Raw genomic sequence first — 16,115 nt, 5'->3', positions numbered from 1 at the left:
ATATAGTAAATCTCTCAAATGAATCTGTGTTTTGACTACTCTATCAGCCTTTTTGTAAATTCAGTCACTTAGTTTGCTTTTTAATACATTCAGCACACAGTTCACATGCCAATAATTTGATAGAAATTATACTGTTTTGCAAGCACCAATGGATTAAAAAATGGAAAATGGATGAACTAGAAAAATACTGTAGAAACAATAACATTCTAAAAATTGCCTGTAACACCAGCTAGTTATACCGACAAATAAATAATGCAAAAAGAAAGAACTCTGCCATTAGTATTCTACAAAACAAGTGGTAAAAAACATTTTATTGCATTCTATAAAAAAAGAAAAAGATAATCATCATCATCAGTGGCATCACAGCTCGGTATGAGCCAAAGCCTTCTTGAGAACAACCCTCCATTCGCTCCTGTCTCTGGCAACTCTTCAATAGATTTTAAATTATTCTCTAGTTTGTCTTGATAACTAAGTTTCGGTCTTGTTCTGGCTCGTTGTTCCATCGGCCCTGTTCAGTCAAAAACTTTTCAGCTTTGCAGCTTCCTCTCGCCTGATTACATGTCCTATACATCTAAGTGAGAAATCAGCACCGTTACTCCCTGCTACAGTCTATATTGCAAGGTAAAGTCAAAGGTAAGCGGGGACCCGGTAGAAGGAGAATATCATGGCTGCGGAATTTAAGAACATGGTTTAAGAAAACCTCAACGGAGCTGTTTCGAGCCGCAGCGAGCAAGGTCATGATTGTCAATATGATTTCCAACATCCGAAACGGATAGGAACCAGAAGAAGAAGAAGAAATACATCTAAGGCATGCTACCTTGATAAATTTTACAATCAGGTTCCCCAAAACTGCTATAAAACCTTGCTCTTTTATTTCCCCATATATTATTATTTTTTCGCTCGAAATATTTAAGCAGTTCTTGGTCATTCTATGTAAGTAACCACGTTTCTGCTCCATATGGTGGTACACTTGTGTTTTATAGACTGCCACTTTAAGTTTTCTGCGAAGTTTTGAGGCCAACTGTTTTCTCAAACCATAGTAACACTTATTGACAATAATATTCTTTTAATTTCTTCGCTGACATTGTTATATTTAGTCAACAGCGAGCCTAGGTATATAAATTGCTTGTTTGACCTAGTACAATACATATATTTGGTCTTTTGGGCATTTATATTTAGTCTCATTCTCAGTGCAGTCATGCTTAATGACCGAAATGCTTCAGTCAGAGACTCTGTGGACCTAACTATGATGTCGTTATCATCTGGATATCAGACAACTTGTAGAAGATAGTGTCATTCGTATTAATCTGGGACTCTCGAATTACTATTCTAAAGAAAGGTTAAATAAAAGACACAATATTCCATCTTGAACGAGTCTTGAAAAATCCTTCTGGATTCTGACTATGGTCACTACTCCTGTGAGTGTAAGTTCAGTTAGTTGAACAAGATGAAGCGGTATTTTGAATTCTATTATAGCCAGGAGAAGTTTATATATATATATAGTATCTTTTTATATATACACTCGCGATCATAAAATCCGGGTCACCTTGAAAATCACCGATATTTCATTTTTAACGAGCTTTATCGTAAATAATAATAACACAAATACAAACTAATGCATGTTTCTGGGAATTGTTGTAGTCTTAACGGTTTCCTTTGCAACAAAAAATTTCAATAGTGCCGATTTCGCGGGAAAGCGCACACTTCCCAAAATGAACGGTACCTGTAACTGCCGCTTGTTTTAAATGTCTCATTTGTGCTTCGACTTTCTTTTCAAAGGCAACGAACAAACGTTTATTATTGCCACCATTAGTGTTTATTAGTGTTTATTATTGTTTATTTTTTGCCAAAAATACCCTTGACTGTTGTTGAAACGGGACAAATTGTTGCTCTTGTGAAAGACGGTCACACTCAACGGCAAGTCGCAAGAACTGTTGGCGTAAGCCTTTCTACGGTTCAACGAGTGCTTCAACGCTTTCAGGAGAAGGGTTTGCTATCCAGACGACCTGGCTCTGGGCGAAGAAGAATGACCACGGTACGAGATGACCGTTTTCTTGTGTTTCAGGCTTTACGAAACCGGACCTCAACTGCGATTATGCATCGAAATCGTCTACAGGAAGTACGAAATGGCAATGTTAGCGTTACAACAGTCAGGAGAAGTCTTCGTTCTTTTGGACTATCTTCTTGGGTAATGGCTACAGGACCGCCACTTCGCCTGGCGCATCGAGTTGCACGACTAGCTTTTGCTCGACAATACGCGCATTGGGGAATTAACGATTGGAGCAAAGAGTTATTCTCAGATGAATTCCGTTTCTGCCTAACTGGATCCGATGGACGTGTAAGAGTTTGGAGGAGAACCGGTGAATGATTTTTACAAGCTTGCATTGCTCCAAGAATGCCATTTGGTGGAGGCTCGGTCATGGCTCGGGGAGGTGTATCTTCTGACTTTCGCACAGAATTACCCTTCATCGAAAATGGGTCCTTAACTGCACGAAGGGACATTACGGAGATTCTGGAAGAACATGTTATGCATACCATGGCAAGGCTTGGAGAAAACGTCGTTTTTATGCAGAACAACGCGCGAAAGCACGTTGCCACGATCAGTATGCAATACTTGGACGAGGTTGGAATTACGAGGTTACCCTGGCCAGTCAGGTCTCCGGACCTGAATCCTCTCGAACATATCTAGGGCGATTTAAAAAAACGTATTCAACCCCTAACATCTCCTCCTAACAACGGACAGGAGCTTAAGGATCTGTTAGTGAGAGAGTGGAATAACATACCACAACATGTAATCCGGACAAAAATTGAGAGTATGCCCCGTCTTCTGCAAGAGGTCATTAGAGCAAGTGGGGGCAATACACGATATTAGTCATTGAAATTTCACTGACATTTTACCACGTTCTGTATTTTCCATTTTTTTCGTATGCCTGTTTTATCAACAATTTGGTTTGTTTTCTGCTTTTTCAATAAAAACAATAAAAAACCGTTTTTTTTTTCTTTCAAAACAAACATTGATGACAAATAAAAGATACGTTAACCTAAAAAAAAGGTTATTACTCTACCGGAGGCAAAAATATTCCACAAACTTGAAATTTTCAAGGTGACCCGGATTTTATGATCGCGAGTGTAATATAGTTTCAGATAGTTTCTTTTTTCAAGAATCTGTCTGACTTTGTTATTGGAAGCCTTAGATCTTAGAAGCTTTAGAACCTTTCTTATCGCGAGCCACGGACGGAATGTATTCATCGGTAAAATGGATCACGCAGAGGTGTGAAAAAATAAAAACAAAAGAAACCCGATGAAACGCAATGAAACCATATATCGTACGACCACACATTACGTGTAGTAATAAACGCAGTCTTAAATAAAATAAGAAACTAAACTGAAATAAAATAAAATACGACGATACGAAAGCTCTGCTTGGCTTCTCTAATTTCTTCTTCAGTGGGGAGTGGCTGCCGATCATTTTAATCATGAGAGCCTTCATCTTATTTTTAGAATTGCCATTCGCCTGTCCGTTTCTTGTCACTAATTACATAACCATCTCTATCGTTACAGGCTAGTATTCTGAATTGGAATTATTTTCTATAGCTGTTTATCTATTGGCAGAATCTTCGTGATTTTTTCGGTTATGGTGATCAACAATCTCATTTAGAATATATTCATATTGATCCTTCTTTTTCCTTATAAACGTTCGTTTTTTCTTCTCGTTGAAGGTTTTCATAGTCTTTCAGAGTGAATCTCGTTCTGCACTGCAGAAGTCTCTTATGCGCTTCATTTTTTTGTTTGTTAATAGATCTACATTCTTTACCGAATCAATCTTTGTTTTTTCTCGCCTTTAAAACGCGCTTAGCCGCTGTGTGCATAGCTTCTTTACATTTAAACCACTGTTCTTCTATGCTTAAATTTTCTTCGATTTTGGGTAAAACTGCACCTCCATAATATATTTCGTTGATTTTGTGCTTTGACCTTTTTTAACGTTAGATATACGTGCTCTGAGCTTTGCCCGTACAAGGTAGCAGTCAGAATCTATATTAGCACCTCTACATGCTCTTATCTCCAATATGTCGAAGAAATGTTAAGTATCAATAAGTATTCATGGTCAATTTGTTTTTTTGTCTGATCATCTAAAGATTGGCACGTGGCTTTATGAATATTCTTGTGGAGGAAACATGTACTTACTACCACCACTCCCAATGATGCAGTGAGTTCTATCAAGTGTAAAATGATTTTGGTTGTAGGCTGCATGAAGACTATGCTTGCCGATAGTTGGTCAGTAGATCGTCTCTTGACCAACTTTAGCGTTAATATTGCCAATAATAATGTTTATATCGTTATTCTGCCATTGCCTAGAAGTGCTTTTCAGTTTCTCATAAAATAGGTACTTCTCCTTGTGATAGCGAGAGAAAGATTTTAGCGATGTTAATTCACAATTATGTAAAGAAATCGATGAATGTGGCAGGACAAGGATCACACTAAAAATATATAGATGCAAAAAGAAGTTAGATGAGGAGATAATTTATCTTTACTACTTTTTATGCTGTTTACTTGATTCGTTACTTAAAAACGTAAATGGTATGTGAGTAGTAAATAAAAATATGACATAATTTAAAAGATTTACATTAAGATTAGAACAAGAAGTAGTAAAGAAAAGCAGATCAAAAATAAATGCAGAGAAAACAAAATATATAATGGTAATACACTAACCGGCAAAAAGTGACCACCTTACAAATTTCCAAAAATAAAAATCCATTGGAAGTTTTATGCACTGTTTCATATTGCGTCTTAATTTCAATATTTATTGCGATTATGTATGCTTTCTTTTGGACAGTTTTGAAGTTTATGTTGTTGTTTTCTGTAGTCGCTTTTTATGAAACATTTAATTAAACAGTAATTTATCTTTTCAAACGTGGATTTCGACTAAGTGAATAATTAAGATATGGTGTTATCTACAATAGATGTATTGTTTTGTTACAACACGGAAGAAGTCATCCGAAACTTTAGGTATTCGGAGAACTACAGTACAGAGAGCTTTCCTTCGCTTTATTGAGACTGGTAAATACTCACGTCGACCTGGTTCCGGTCGTAGAAGAGTTACTTCGCAAAGAGTCTACTTCATCAATGGCCTCCTGAATGCTCACCGTTATATATATATATAGGATGTTTTGGCAGAAGCAGTAGTTCCCTTTGGTCCATTTATTGGGGACAATTTCGTCTTTATGCATGATAATGCACGGCCGCATACTGCAAGAATCGTGGCAAATTACTTGGGGGAAATAGGAATTAATACTCTAGAATGGCCAGCCTGCAGCCCTGATCTGAATATCATCAAACATCTTTGGGATGAACTTCATCGTAGGGTTAGAAGTCAACCATTCCAGTCAGAAAGTCTTGCAGAACTTCAAAACATGCTTCGTGAAGAATATGCACGTATTCCTTAAGTTTTTATTCAAAATTTGTTCCTTTTCCATCCAAATCGCATGCACACGGTTATTGATATTTTAGGGCGTAATACCCAATATTATAAAATGTTGTTCAAGTTCACTCGTCATTTTTATTGTTTGTAAATCGTTTCGATATTACACTATTGTCTTTTGTAGCCTTCTAATTAAATAAATTATGCTAAGGAATCAAGCAGTAATGCCCATTTTTTATTTTAAAAATGAAAGATACTAAGTATACAATATGAACCAGTCACTGGTTCATATTGTATACTTACCAGTTATGGTTACCAGTGCATAACACTTGCACTTGCAATTTTTATTTTCGGAAATTTATAGTGTGGCCACTTTCTTTGCCGGTCAGTGTATCATGAATGAAAGGTGGAAACCATGCATTCAAGGATTTGGAAGCTTTTAATTACCTATTATTGAAAAATAGGAAAAATGAATTTCATGAGATGAATAAAAAAATTCAGAAAGGAAAAAAATTATTTTATGGTAATTAAAATATATAAAAGCTAAAGTATTAGAAGTACGTATATTATAAATAATTATATTAAGATGAAATGCTGTGTCCTTTGCTGTCATAAAATAAATCCCTTGATATCATAAAACTTATATTTTATGGCTAAGGTTATTTTATGACTATTACTGTCTATTCTCCGTTCACAAATTGTTGAGAACACGAAATGTGCCTCAAAGTCATAAAACGGTCGTAAAATTTGTATCATCATAGGCGTTCCTGAGGTGTTTATTCATTAAATAATAATGTAATGTTTTAATACTGTTATATATAATATTAATAATGTTTTAATACTAATATATTTAGCAAAAAACAATTAAAGCTTTCACGGCTAATGTTGGTTATTATATTATATTAATAAAAATAAGAATTTAACCATGGATGTTTCTCATTCTGTCAACTTTGATCTTCAACAAATTCAGCCACAACCGAAAAGTCCAATTCAAAAAGCTTATTTCGCGAGACAACTTTGGTTTTATACCTTTTGTATTACTGATCTAAAAACTTGGTACCACATATTCTACACTTTTACAGAGAACTATAAGACTATAAGGAAATCCAATCAATTAATGAACTGAAGAGAATTGAAATATGCTACCAGACACAAGAAGAAATTGAACACCTCCGAAAAAAGGGAAAAGGAAAGTCTTACAACAATATTGTGTTAGTAAGAGGCTTGAAAAACTACAAGTATGAAGGAAAAGAGTTATTTATATATTTGAGAAAGAAAGGAAAAAAAAAAACTTAAACAAGTGAGATTGTAAGAACGCCCACTTCCTCATGAGTTAACCAAAGAAAAGACAAAACATGTTCACAAACTTTTGAAAAAAAAAGTTTTTCTGTCCCACGCCTTGGTTAGTACAAGAGTTTTATTTTTGATGAACCCACTACAGCAGCTGCTGGTAAGAAGCAGGAAGTAATGAGTGACTATCTCGATAATGACCGCTGTGACTTCCATATTAAAAAAAACTGTTTGTTTGTTGCATTAACTACCTATTATGACAATGTTTGTCACTTAGGTAGGGCCTATATTATTATTTTATAAAAATAAAAGTTCATTCAGAAAACCATTGTTCTTTTACTTTATTGCTTTGCTTTTTTACTTTATTTACACACAAATAATTTTATGTCCACAACATTTTACATGCAAAACGACTTATTTCCACTGAGTTCGTGCAAAAGGTCTTATTGCCAAAACAGAATCAATTTTTAAAACTATTTTTTAGCTACCCTAACTTAAATAACTGTTTTAATATCATGTTTGGAACCAATATTATTGTATATCATTGATTAGAACTTATTATTCTTTTTCAGAGCAAAGCTACAAGTTTATCGCCCTCCCTGAAAAATTACTTAATTGTGACTTAAGCTTGTTTGCATTTTACCTCCTCATATAGCAATTGAAGTAATGTATTACTGGGATGGAATGGATGTAAATGGAATATCCTATAGAGCGTTCCAAGTTAAGAAAATAACATTGCGGAGATAGGGCCATGTATTTCTTATGGACGATAGAAGCGTAGCGATGCCACGATGAACACAAGCACGATTCAGGGTTGTATAATTATTTGTATTTTCGTTTTCACAGACATGAATTAAATTAATGTTTTTTAACGTAATTGACCAAAAGCGCCCATTCGAAACAAGAGATGAAAAGTAGGGAAAAAAATATTAATTAAATAAATAGTATTTACAAAAGATAATTTTATTTTATCTTATTTTAATTATAGTAACGACAGTTTATTTGTTTTTCGGTAAGAATATCATATACCATGAATCATAGAAATAAGTAGAAAATATTGCTTAGTTAAATCATACACTTTGCCGGCTATTAAAGATTTAAAAGCAAATAAACGGACCGCTTGGAATGCATATGTCTATTAATTACTAATTGCAACTTAAAATAATACGGTGTAAGTATGTCAGCGATTTTATGTCGTTCTCTGAGACTACATAATGATAGATAATAAGGCTTTGTGGTTCTTCAGTTGTTATTCTGACTTTACAGTTAAATGTTAATTGAAAATGGAAATTCGAAAAATATATCGACAATCTAGTAAACCGCATGCCTCAGAGTTTTAGCAACACTGATCTCCATAAGCCTAATGTTATTTTCTTAACATGGAACGCTGTATAGGATCATACAGCATAGTAAAAAAGCTCGAGCAGGCTCATACAACAGAATCTATTAATCATTTATTTGAATTGAATTAAAAGACTATAGTAAAAATAATGAATAAGTGTTATGTCAAGGAGAAGAAATATTTAAGCCTACTATTTAACAAATTTCATGTTACCTGTGAATTTAAATAATCATTGTTTTTTAAAAGATGCAGCTGTTCTTCTTTTAATTTTTTAATCTCTTGACTAAGATAGGCTATTCTAGAATCAGCTGTAGCCATGGCAGTGCTTAGTTGGAATTGCCTGTTTTGTTCTGCTTCTTGCTTTGACTTTAATTTGGGAGACTGTGCCTGAAATTTACAATTTGTGTGGCCTAAAAAAATAATAAATTAAATACTTCACAAAACTGTTGCTAATAAAACTTACCTCTCTTTGTTGTTGATGGAGTTTTAAAATCAGATTGTAGTTCTTTCAATTTATCTACAAGTTTTTGTTTCTCAATACCACAATCTGTAATCTGGTTCTCTAATGATAATATTTTAGTTCTTAAATCTAAAACATAATTTTAACCACTCAGAGATATGGAATAAAAACAGGATAAAAATTTAAATTGTCAATAGAAATTTTTATCAATGTAAATATTTTAAAAATTAATACTCCATTGTCCATTTAAAATATCAATGAGTAATTACTCACAGAAAAATGAAGATCAATTAACAACCAGGACTATACATCTAACTTATTGATCTGTACTCCACAGGTTTGTAGACCTACATAGTTTGCACAAGGTAAAACTATTGCAACAAACCTTTCTAATAAATGATACTTTTGGTACAGCCACAGAAAAAATAATCAATTTAATACAATTTGGTAGTACATATCTATAGTGGTATGGCAAAACTTGATATGTCTGACTTTTGGCCAAAATTAGGTTATTGCCTTGATATGTCATTTAGTACAAAGCATAAGTGACCATTTACTAAGTATGAAAATACTTATAGAACAAGATAATGAATACTACATTCCTCTATATATATAGCGTTCATAGATTTCGAAAAGGCTTTCGACAGTGTTGAACATTGTACAGTGAAAAGTTCTTTGATTAACAGCAGAATTGACCGTAGATATACGAAACTAATAGCCAATATAAGTATATAAGGAAGCCAAAACAACAATTAAAGTATATGAAGGAACAAAATCAATACAAATAAATAGAGGCGTGAGACAGGGTGACAAAAATCACCGAAACTTTTCAATCAGGCTCTAAAAGATATTTTTAAAAGATTAGAATGAGAAGAAAAAGGTATAAAAATTTGTGGACAATGCTTGAACCATCTAAGGTATGCTGATGACATTGCATTGATAACCAATAAAAAAGAAGAATTATTTGAAATAATGAAAGAACTGGACTTAGAAGCTGCAAAGATAGGCCTTATTATGAATTATAGCAAGACCAAAATAATAACAAATACAGATGAAGACATCACAATGAGGATCGGACAAGATGAAATAGAACAAGTTCAGGAATTTATATATCTGGGTCAAACTATAAAACTTAACAAATAAGACCAAACAGCAAAGATAAAAAGACAAGTTAGACTGGCATAGGTGGCATTTGGCAAACTAAGCTACATGCTTAAAAACAAAAGATATCCACAGCATCTTAATGCATACTCCCTGTTCTCACTTATGGTTCCCAAACATGGACATTTACAAAAGCAAGCATCGACAAAATCATAAAAACCCAAAGAGCAATGGAAAGACAAATGTTGCATATACGACTAATGGATAAAAAGAGAAACGAGTGAATAAGAGAGAAAACAAAAGTGAGGGATGTTAGACAAAAAGTTGCAAAATTGAAATGGAGATTTGCCAGACACAATATAAGACAAAAAGAAGACTGATGGAACAAAATTCGTATGAGTTGGAGACTGTGGGAATATAAATGAAGCAGAGGAACGGCCCAAATGAGATGACAGATGATATCAAGAAGCACGTGGGCTCTAGGTGGATGACTGTAGCGACAGACAGAGAAGAATGGAAAAGGATTGGGGAGGCCTATGTCCAAAGATGGACAGAAGAAGGCTAATTAGATAGATAGATATATGTCATTTAGTAACATTTCTTCAAGTTAATAGAGTTTGATATGTCTGCAGTGAAGATAAAACCATTTAAATTGAGAAGGAAATACATGATATATCAGCTCTGGTACTTTTTAGATATGGCAGAACTTGATATGTTACATATCAAGTTCTGCCTAATCAAATACCTCAGGTCGAGAACCTCTGACTATGGTGATATGTCACATATCATGTTTGCCACTCGAGCTATTTGTGAACAAAGCTTGGGAAGACAACTTTGAATAGGTATGGCAATAGTTGATATGTCAATCTAGCCTAATTGCCTAATTTTTCAGTAGAGCATTTTTAAAGCTTCCCCTAAATTCTTGAAATTTTCAAAGTAAATGACAAGCAATTTTTTTCAACAAAGTCTGTTTAGTGAATACCTTTTTTAATGATTTTCTTCAGAATGGTAGACATCATTTTTTGCGAACCCAAAATGTATAGAAATAGGAAATTAGTTTATTTTACAATAAAACTTAAAAAAACTAAAAGCTTTTTTTTAAAGTAACAAATATTTATTGAGTTTTTGATTTTTGAATTTTTGGCACAGACTGACTTGTGTCAAGGGAATTGTAGGACACATGGAACTTGACAGGGATAAACCCATGGACGTAGATAAACCTTAAACTAAATAATGGCGGTAGATCATCTTTCTTGAGGGGGTTAATTGGCAATGGTCCATGATATGCCAGCTCTAATGTTGCAGTCCAATATCTTCCTCTTTTTGATCTACGCAAGACCAAGGCTCACTGACATTCAGAGTGTATTTAAAGAGGATTTTGCCAAAAGGCTTAACATACCTCAGCTATTTATGTTTATCCAATTTATTTTTTCGCCTTCAACATCATAGGTTTTTTTATTCAGTAGGTTTTCAGAAAATTTGAGAATTTATGAAACAATTGCTGGTCCATTTCTTTCACAGTGAATGGTTTTCCCCCATTACAGTTCTGGTACCATAATTGGGCATCATAATTGAGATATTAGTGGTCTTGTGCGTTCTTTCACTAGAATCGTCAGCATCCAATAAATCCAAAGCCTTTATAAAAAAAATATATTCAAGATAAGTATGTCCAGGGATAGAAAACATCTGGTCGATTGTTAAATTATTTTTCTGGCTTGAAACATAGCTAAGCATAGCGGCCATGTTGATATTGCGATTTTTGGCACTGCTCGTGTTGAAGTAAGTGATAATCTTAGTTAATTCCTCAAATTGGGCTTTAATAATTTTATAAACACATTAGGCTACCTAATCTCAGCCACTAACCACAATCTCGCATACCCATGCTACATGAAGAAAGTTGTACCACCATTCTCACTGCATGCCCTTATGGTTAGATTGTATGTTGACAGCAGTCTTTTATCAAATGCTATATTTGTCTATGCTATAATGAGTACAACAGTTGTTGGATTAGTTTGTCTAAAATTTTATCTTCTTTCTTTTAGTTGTACGCCATATCCGCTTTAATTTAATGCTAGTCAAATTCATGCAGTAGTTGGCATTCTTAATAAAAAAAGTTGTAATGAGTATTGTTTGTCAATTAAAAAAAACTTTGATTTTTTGATGTTTTATTGTAAAACAAACTAATTTCTTATTTTTATACAATTGATATATCCATTTGCTTCTAGTTTTTGGGTTGGCAAAACATGATATGTCTACTTACTATTCTGTAGAAAATCATTAAAAAAAAGGTATTCACTAAACTAAACTTGACTATTTACTTAAAAATTACAATCATGAGATTTTTATTTTAAACACTTCTCTGTTACTATCTCACTATACTGTTAAACTTTCTTGTTTTTAAAATATTTTATTTACCTCTTTGAACTTTTTCATGTTCTTCTTTAAACTGTATGAAAGCTAGATGTAGCTCATTGCATTCCTTTACAAGTTTTGCATTATCACATTTATATGGCTCAGCTCCTAATTGTAAAGTATCCCTTTCCTGTAAGAAATGAATAAAAGTTGTGCCTTATTAGTTGTCAACCTCAATATATTAAGCCAAACTGACATTTGAACAATCTTAATTTTAATTTTGTGAAAGTGATGTTTAAATTCTAAATAAATTCATTATAAGGTAATTTCACTTTTTATTAATTTACCCCAAAATTTAAAGAATTATTTTAATACACACTTCTTCTAAATCCTGTTAATTAATAATTAATTTATTAAATCTTTAAGTATACTGCCAAAAGCATGAATAAACAAATAATGTTTTTTATACTAACTTCTAAGGCTTGTTGGGAGATTTTCATATACTTCCTTAGACTGTCTGTAGTAATAATTAGATCGCCAAGAAGTCTTCGAACCAATGGCAAACATTCTGGTCTTAAGGTTTCAGTATATCCTAATTCGTTAAGCTCTTTTCGGATCTGGGCGAACGACTTTTCCATTTTACTTTTACGCTACCTTTACAATTAAAACTTAATCTATCTGAGCTCATGGCAAATTTCTATTAAAATTACATTTTATTGTCGACAATATAAATATATTTTATTAAAACAGTCATAGTTAATTTAAAAACCAAACAACAATACAAACACACAATACAAACACAAAATTTAAAAGTTCGTCGTTGTTTTGACAGATTTCTTCTTCTTTTTTAAAATTTATTATCATCGAATAATTGATGTAGCATGGTATTATAGTAATTATACTGGTTAACATATGTTATAATTATATTAATATGCATTATTATACGTAAAACTGATACAACATAATGTATCATCTAAAAAATACTTTGTCAGAATACAAGGCTAAATAAATTTAAATAAATACTGTACGATAGGCAACCAAGCATACGGCGGAAGGTCTTTAATTGTGGTAATTCTTCTATAGCCCAGGGAAATAAGTTTTTTTTCGTGACATTCGTCCGGCCAGGCAAATTACAGTTGCTTTAAGTAGTTTTTTGACTTAATTAGCTGTAACAAATTAAGGTCCAAAAATGGTAAATTTTCGCTTTTTTCGTCTATCAGAAAAAGTGAAGCTTGTTTAAATTTTTTCATCAGCTCTTGTGTATGTACGATGTTTTTTCTATTACTACAAATACATATTTATATTGTATATTTTGTTCCTGTAAGGTGTTCCCTATTAGGACGGCATTTCTTCTGTAAAAGTCTATCATTTTGATTCAGTTCCTGTTACCTATATATATACCCATACCTATACTCGTATTAGTGTCTCCTTCTACTTTTGCAGTCCCAATAATACTATGTTTTCTGTGTCTTCTCCCTCGTTATCTAGTAAATTTTGTAGGCTTATGTAATATTCCAATGGGTGGTCTTTACTGTTAAGTTACCTTTTGTCTGTTATTTTTCTTCCTGACTCTCTATTATCGTCATTTTTTGGCTTGCAAATTCGTGATGGTATCCATCGCACTTCAACCATAACTCTAATTTCCCAATTCGCTTTATTTGTGATTTTATTCCAACGATTTTGTCTCTAATCAATGAAAATGGAATGGAAGTGGTAAACTGCTGCACGAAATTCTCCAAGATGTCTATCATTATTTAATTTATATGGCTTTTTATATTAAAAAAAAAAACAAATGTCATTTCGAAGAGTCCTTAAATGAGAATCTAGAATAAAAGTAGAATTCTCAGAATATGCTGGGTTCAACGAAATAATTAGTCTACTAGTTCAACTAGTAAATTACAAAATTTTATCCATAAAGTGGATAAAATAAACACCCTTAGATTTGTTCAACATAAAAGAAGTGCAAGAAGAAAATATTAGAGCGGTTGGACAGTAAAAAAATATGTGATATATGATGTAGAAAGCATATGCTATTCAAAGAGCCAGTACTTATCAAAATTTCTAAAAGATAACGACATCGACCTGGTTGCTCTACAGAAAACACACTGCGAAAAAGGGGAAAAGTACTGGGTGCTACGTACCATTGATCATACGGCACAGCAACGTACGTTAAAAAAAACATAGAAAACGCCGTGCTTGTTTCCACGTGTACTAATGATGAAATTCCCAATGTTGTTGTGAAAATTGGAAGCATTACCGTTACTAACACCTACAAACCAAAAGCTATATCCTGGCCAGCTCAAGTCATCCACACACATCCGCACCCGTCAATATACGTGGAGGACTACAACAGTCACCATAAGCAGTGGAAATATAAGCAATGCAACAGTAATGGGAATGCACTAGTAAAATGGACGGAGGACGAACATCTATCACTTAAGTTTGATGCTAAAGACCGACCTACATTCATGTCAGCTGCATGGAAGAAGGAGTACAATCCTGATCTATGTTTTGTCTCTACTAATAAAAACGGGCAACCTCTAGCTGGACGACTTCCCACACAGCCAACACCGCTCAGTAATCATAAAGGCAGGAACCCAGAGTTCTATAATCACATCCATCCCTCGTCCACGGTGGAATCTAAAGAAAGCCATGTGGGATAGCTTTTCTGCAGAACTGGACAAGACTCTGGGCTGGATACCCCCTGCCATGAGACATTACAAAATATTCGTTGGAGCCGTAATAAGCACGGCCAAAAATCATATACCAAGAGGCTACCGAAAAGAATACATTCCTGGTTGGTCCCATAACAGCAAAGAACTGTACCAAAATTTCCTTGAAAGCGGCGATCAAGAATTAGCTGATAAATTACTTCATAGCCTAGATGCAGCGAGGCAACAAAAATGGACGGAAACTGTAGAAAGTCTTAATTTTCAAACATCAAGTAGACAAGCATAAACACTACTAAGAAAATTAAGAAGCGGAACTCCCATAACAAGGAACAAAAAAAAAACAATTAAACCAAACACTATTGCCTCACATCTGGGCTATCGACATCTAGGGCCCCGAAAGGCAAGCCACACACAATCAAGGTAAAATGAGAGCTCAAAAGTTTAAAATTCCAATCTGCAGAAACCAAATACTCCCGCCCTTTTACTTGCGGAGAAGTTACTATAGCTCTTAAGGATGTAAAGCCAGGTAAAGCCCCAGGTTTTGACAATGTTTATCCCGAATTCTTAATTAACAGCGGCAAATATGCGAGAGAATGGATGGCCCACTTTTTCACAGACATTATGAAGACCGGTACCATACCAAAGGAACCAAAATGCTCGAAGATCATTGCCATATTAAAACCAGGAAAACCAAATGATAACAACCCTAAGAACTACAGACCAATAGCCCTACTATCGGCGACGTTCAAGGTTCTAGAACGACTTATCTAGAACAGAAAAGAACAGAACATAATTAGTCCAAAGCTACATGAATCAATACCGGTTGATCAGGCAGGTTTCCGACCGAAAAGAAGCTGCGCAGATCAGGTTCTTTCACTTACCACATTTATTGAGGCAGGGTTCCAGAGTAAACCTAAAACTACAGCCGTATTCATAGACCTAACAGCGGCTTATGATACAGTCTGAAGAGAAGGCATAATATACAAGCTCCTCCGTACAATCTCCTGTAAATCCACCGCTCGAATAATCAACAGCATGCTAGCCGACCGAACACGATTCAAGTAGTCATAGGAACCGAAATCAGCACCCCAAGAAAACTAAAGAATAGACTGCCTCAGGGATCTGTCCTAGCTCTTCTTCTCTTTAGCCTGTACATCGCTGATATACCAGAAACCAGATCAAGAAAGTTTGGTTACGCCGATGACTGGGTTCTTGCAAGAAGGTGTAAGTCATTTGAACAAACAAAAGAAATCCTCACGGCGGACTTACACATAGTGGAAAAGTATTTCCGTAAATGGAGGCTTCAACCAAACGCTACCAAAACAGAGGTTTCCAGTTTTCACCCAAATAACAAGCTTGCAGGTGTGGCTCTTGACAGAACCCTATCTTTTAAGGAGTATCTGTCCAAAACAGCGAAAAAACTTAAATCCAGAAACAACATCATCCAAATGCTGTGCGGCACAACATGGGGAGCATCGG

At 34.2% G+C, this 16,115-nt stretch overlaps 1 protein-coding gene across 4 annotated transcripts in view; it reads right to left on the bottom strand.

Annotated features, from left to right (window-relative positions):
- The window catches only part of Cep135 (Centrosomal protein 135kDa), a 218,125-nt gene extending 205,344 nt beyond the window's left edge, over positions 1-12,781 (bottom strand). For all 4 annotated transcript variants that reach the window (XM_072526296.1, XM_072526299.1, XM_072526297.1 and 1 more), the window contains exons 1-4: positions 12,438-12,781; positions 12,028-12,154; positions 8,515-8,640; positions 8,265-8,461 (exon numbers count right to left, since the gene is read on the bottom strand). In XM_072526296.1, the coding sequence (XP_072382397.1) occupies positions 8,265-8,461; positions 8,515-8,640; positions 12,028-12,154; positions 12,438-12,602 (615 nt within the window). In that variant the 5' untranslated portion in view covers positions 12,603-12,781. The remainder of the gene's footprint in view (positions 1-8,264; positions 8,462-8,514; positions 8,641-12,027; positions 12,155-12,437) is intronic.
- Between the last annotated feature and the right edge of the window lie 3,334 nt (positions 12,782-16,115).

This window comes from Diabrotica undecimpunctata, chromosome 3 (assembly GCF_040954645.1).
Source record: "Diabrotica undecimpunctata isolate CICGRU chromosome 3, icDiaUnde3, whole genome shotgun sequence".
Lineage (NCBI taxonomy): Eukaryota > Metazoa > Arthropoda > Insecta > Coleoptera > Chrysomelidae > Diabrotica > Diabrotica undecimpunctata.
The sequence above is the reverse complement of the archived record's forward strand: the minus strand, read 5'-3'. Positions and strand labels throughout refer to the sequence as shown.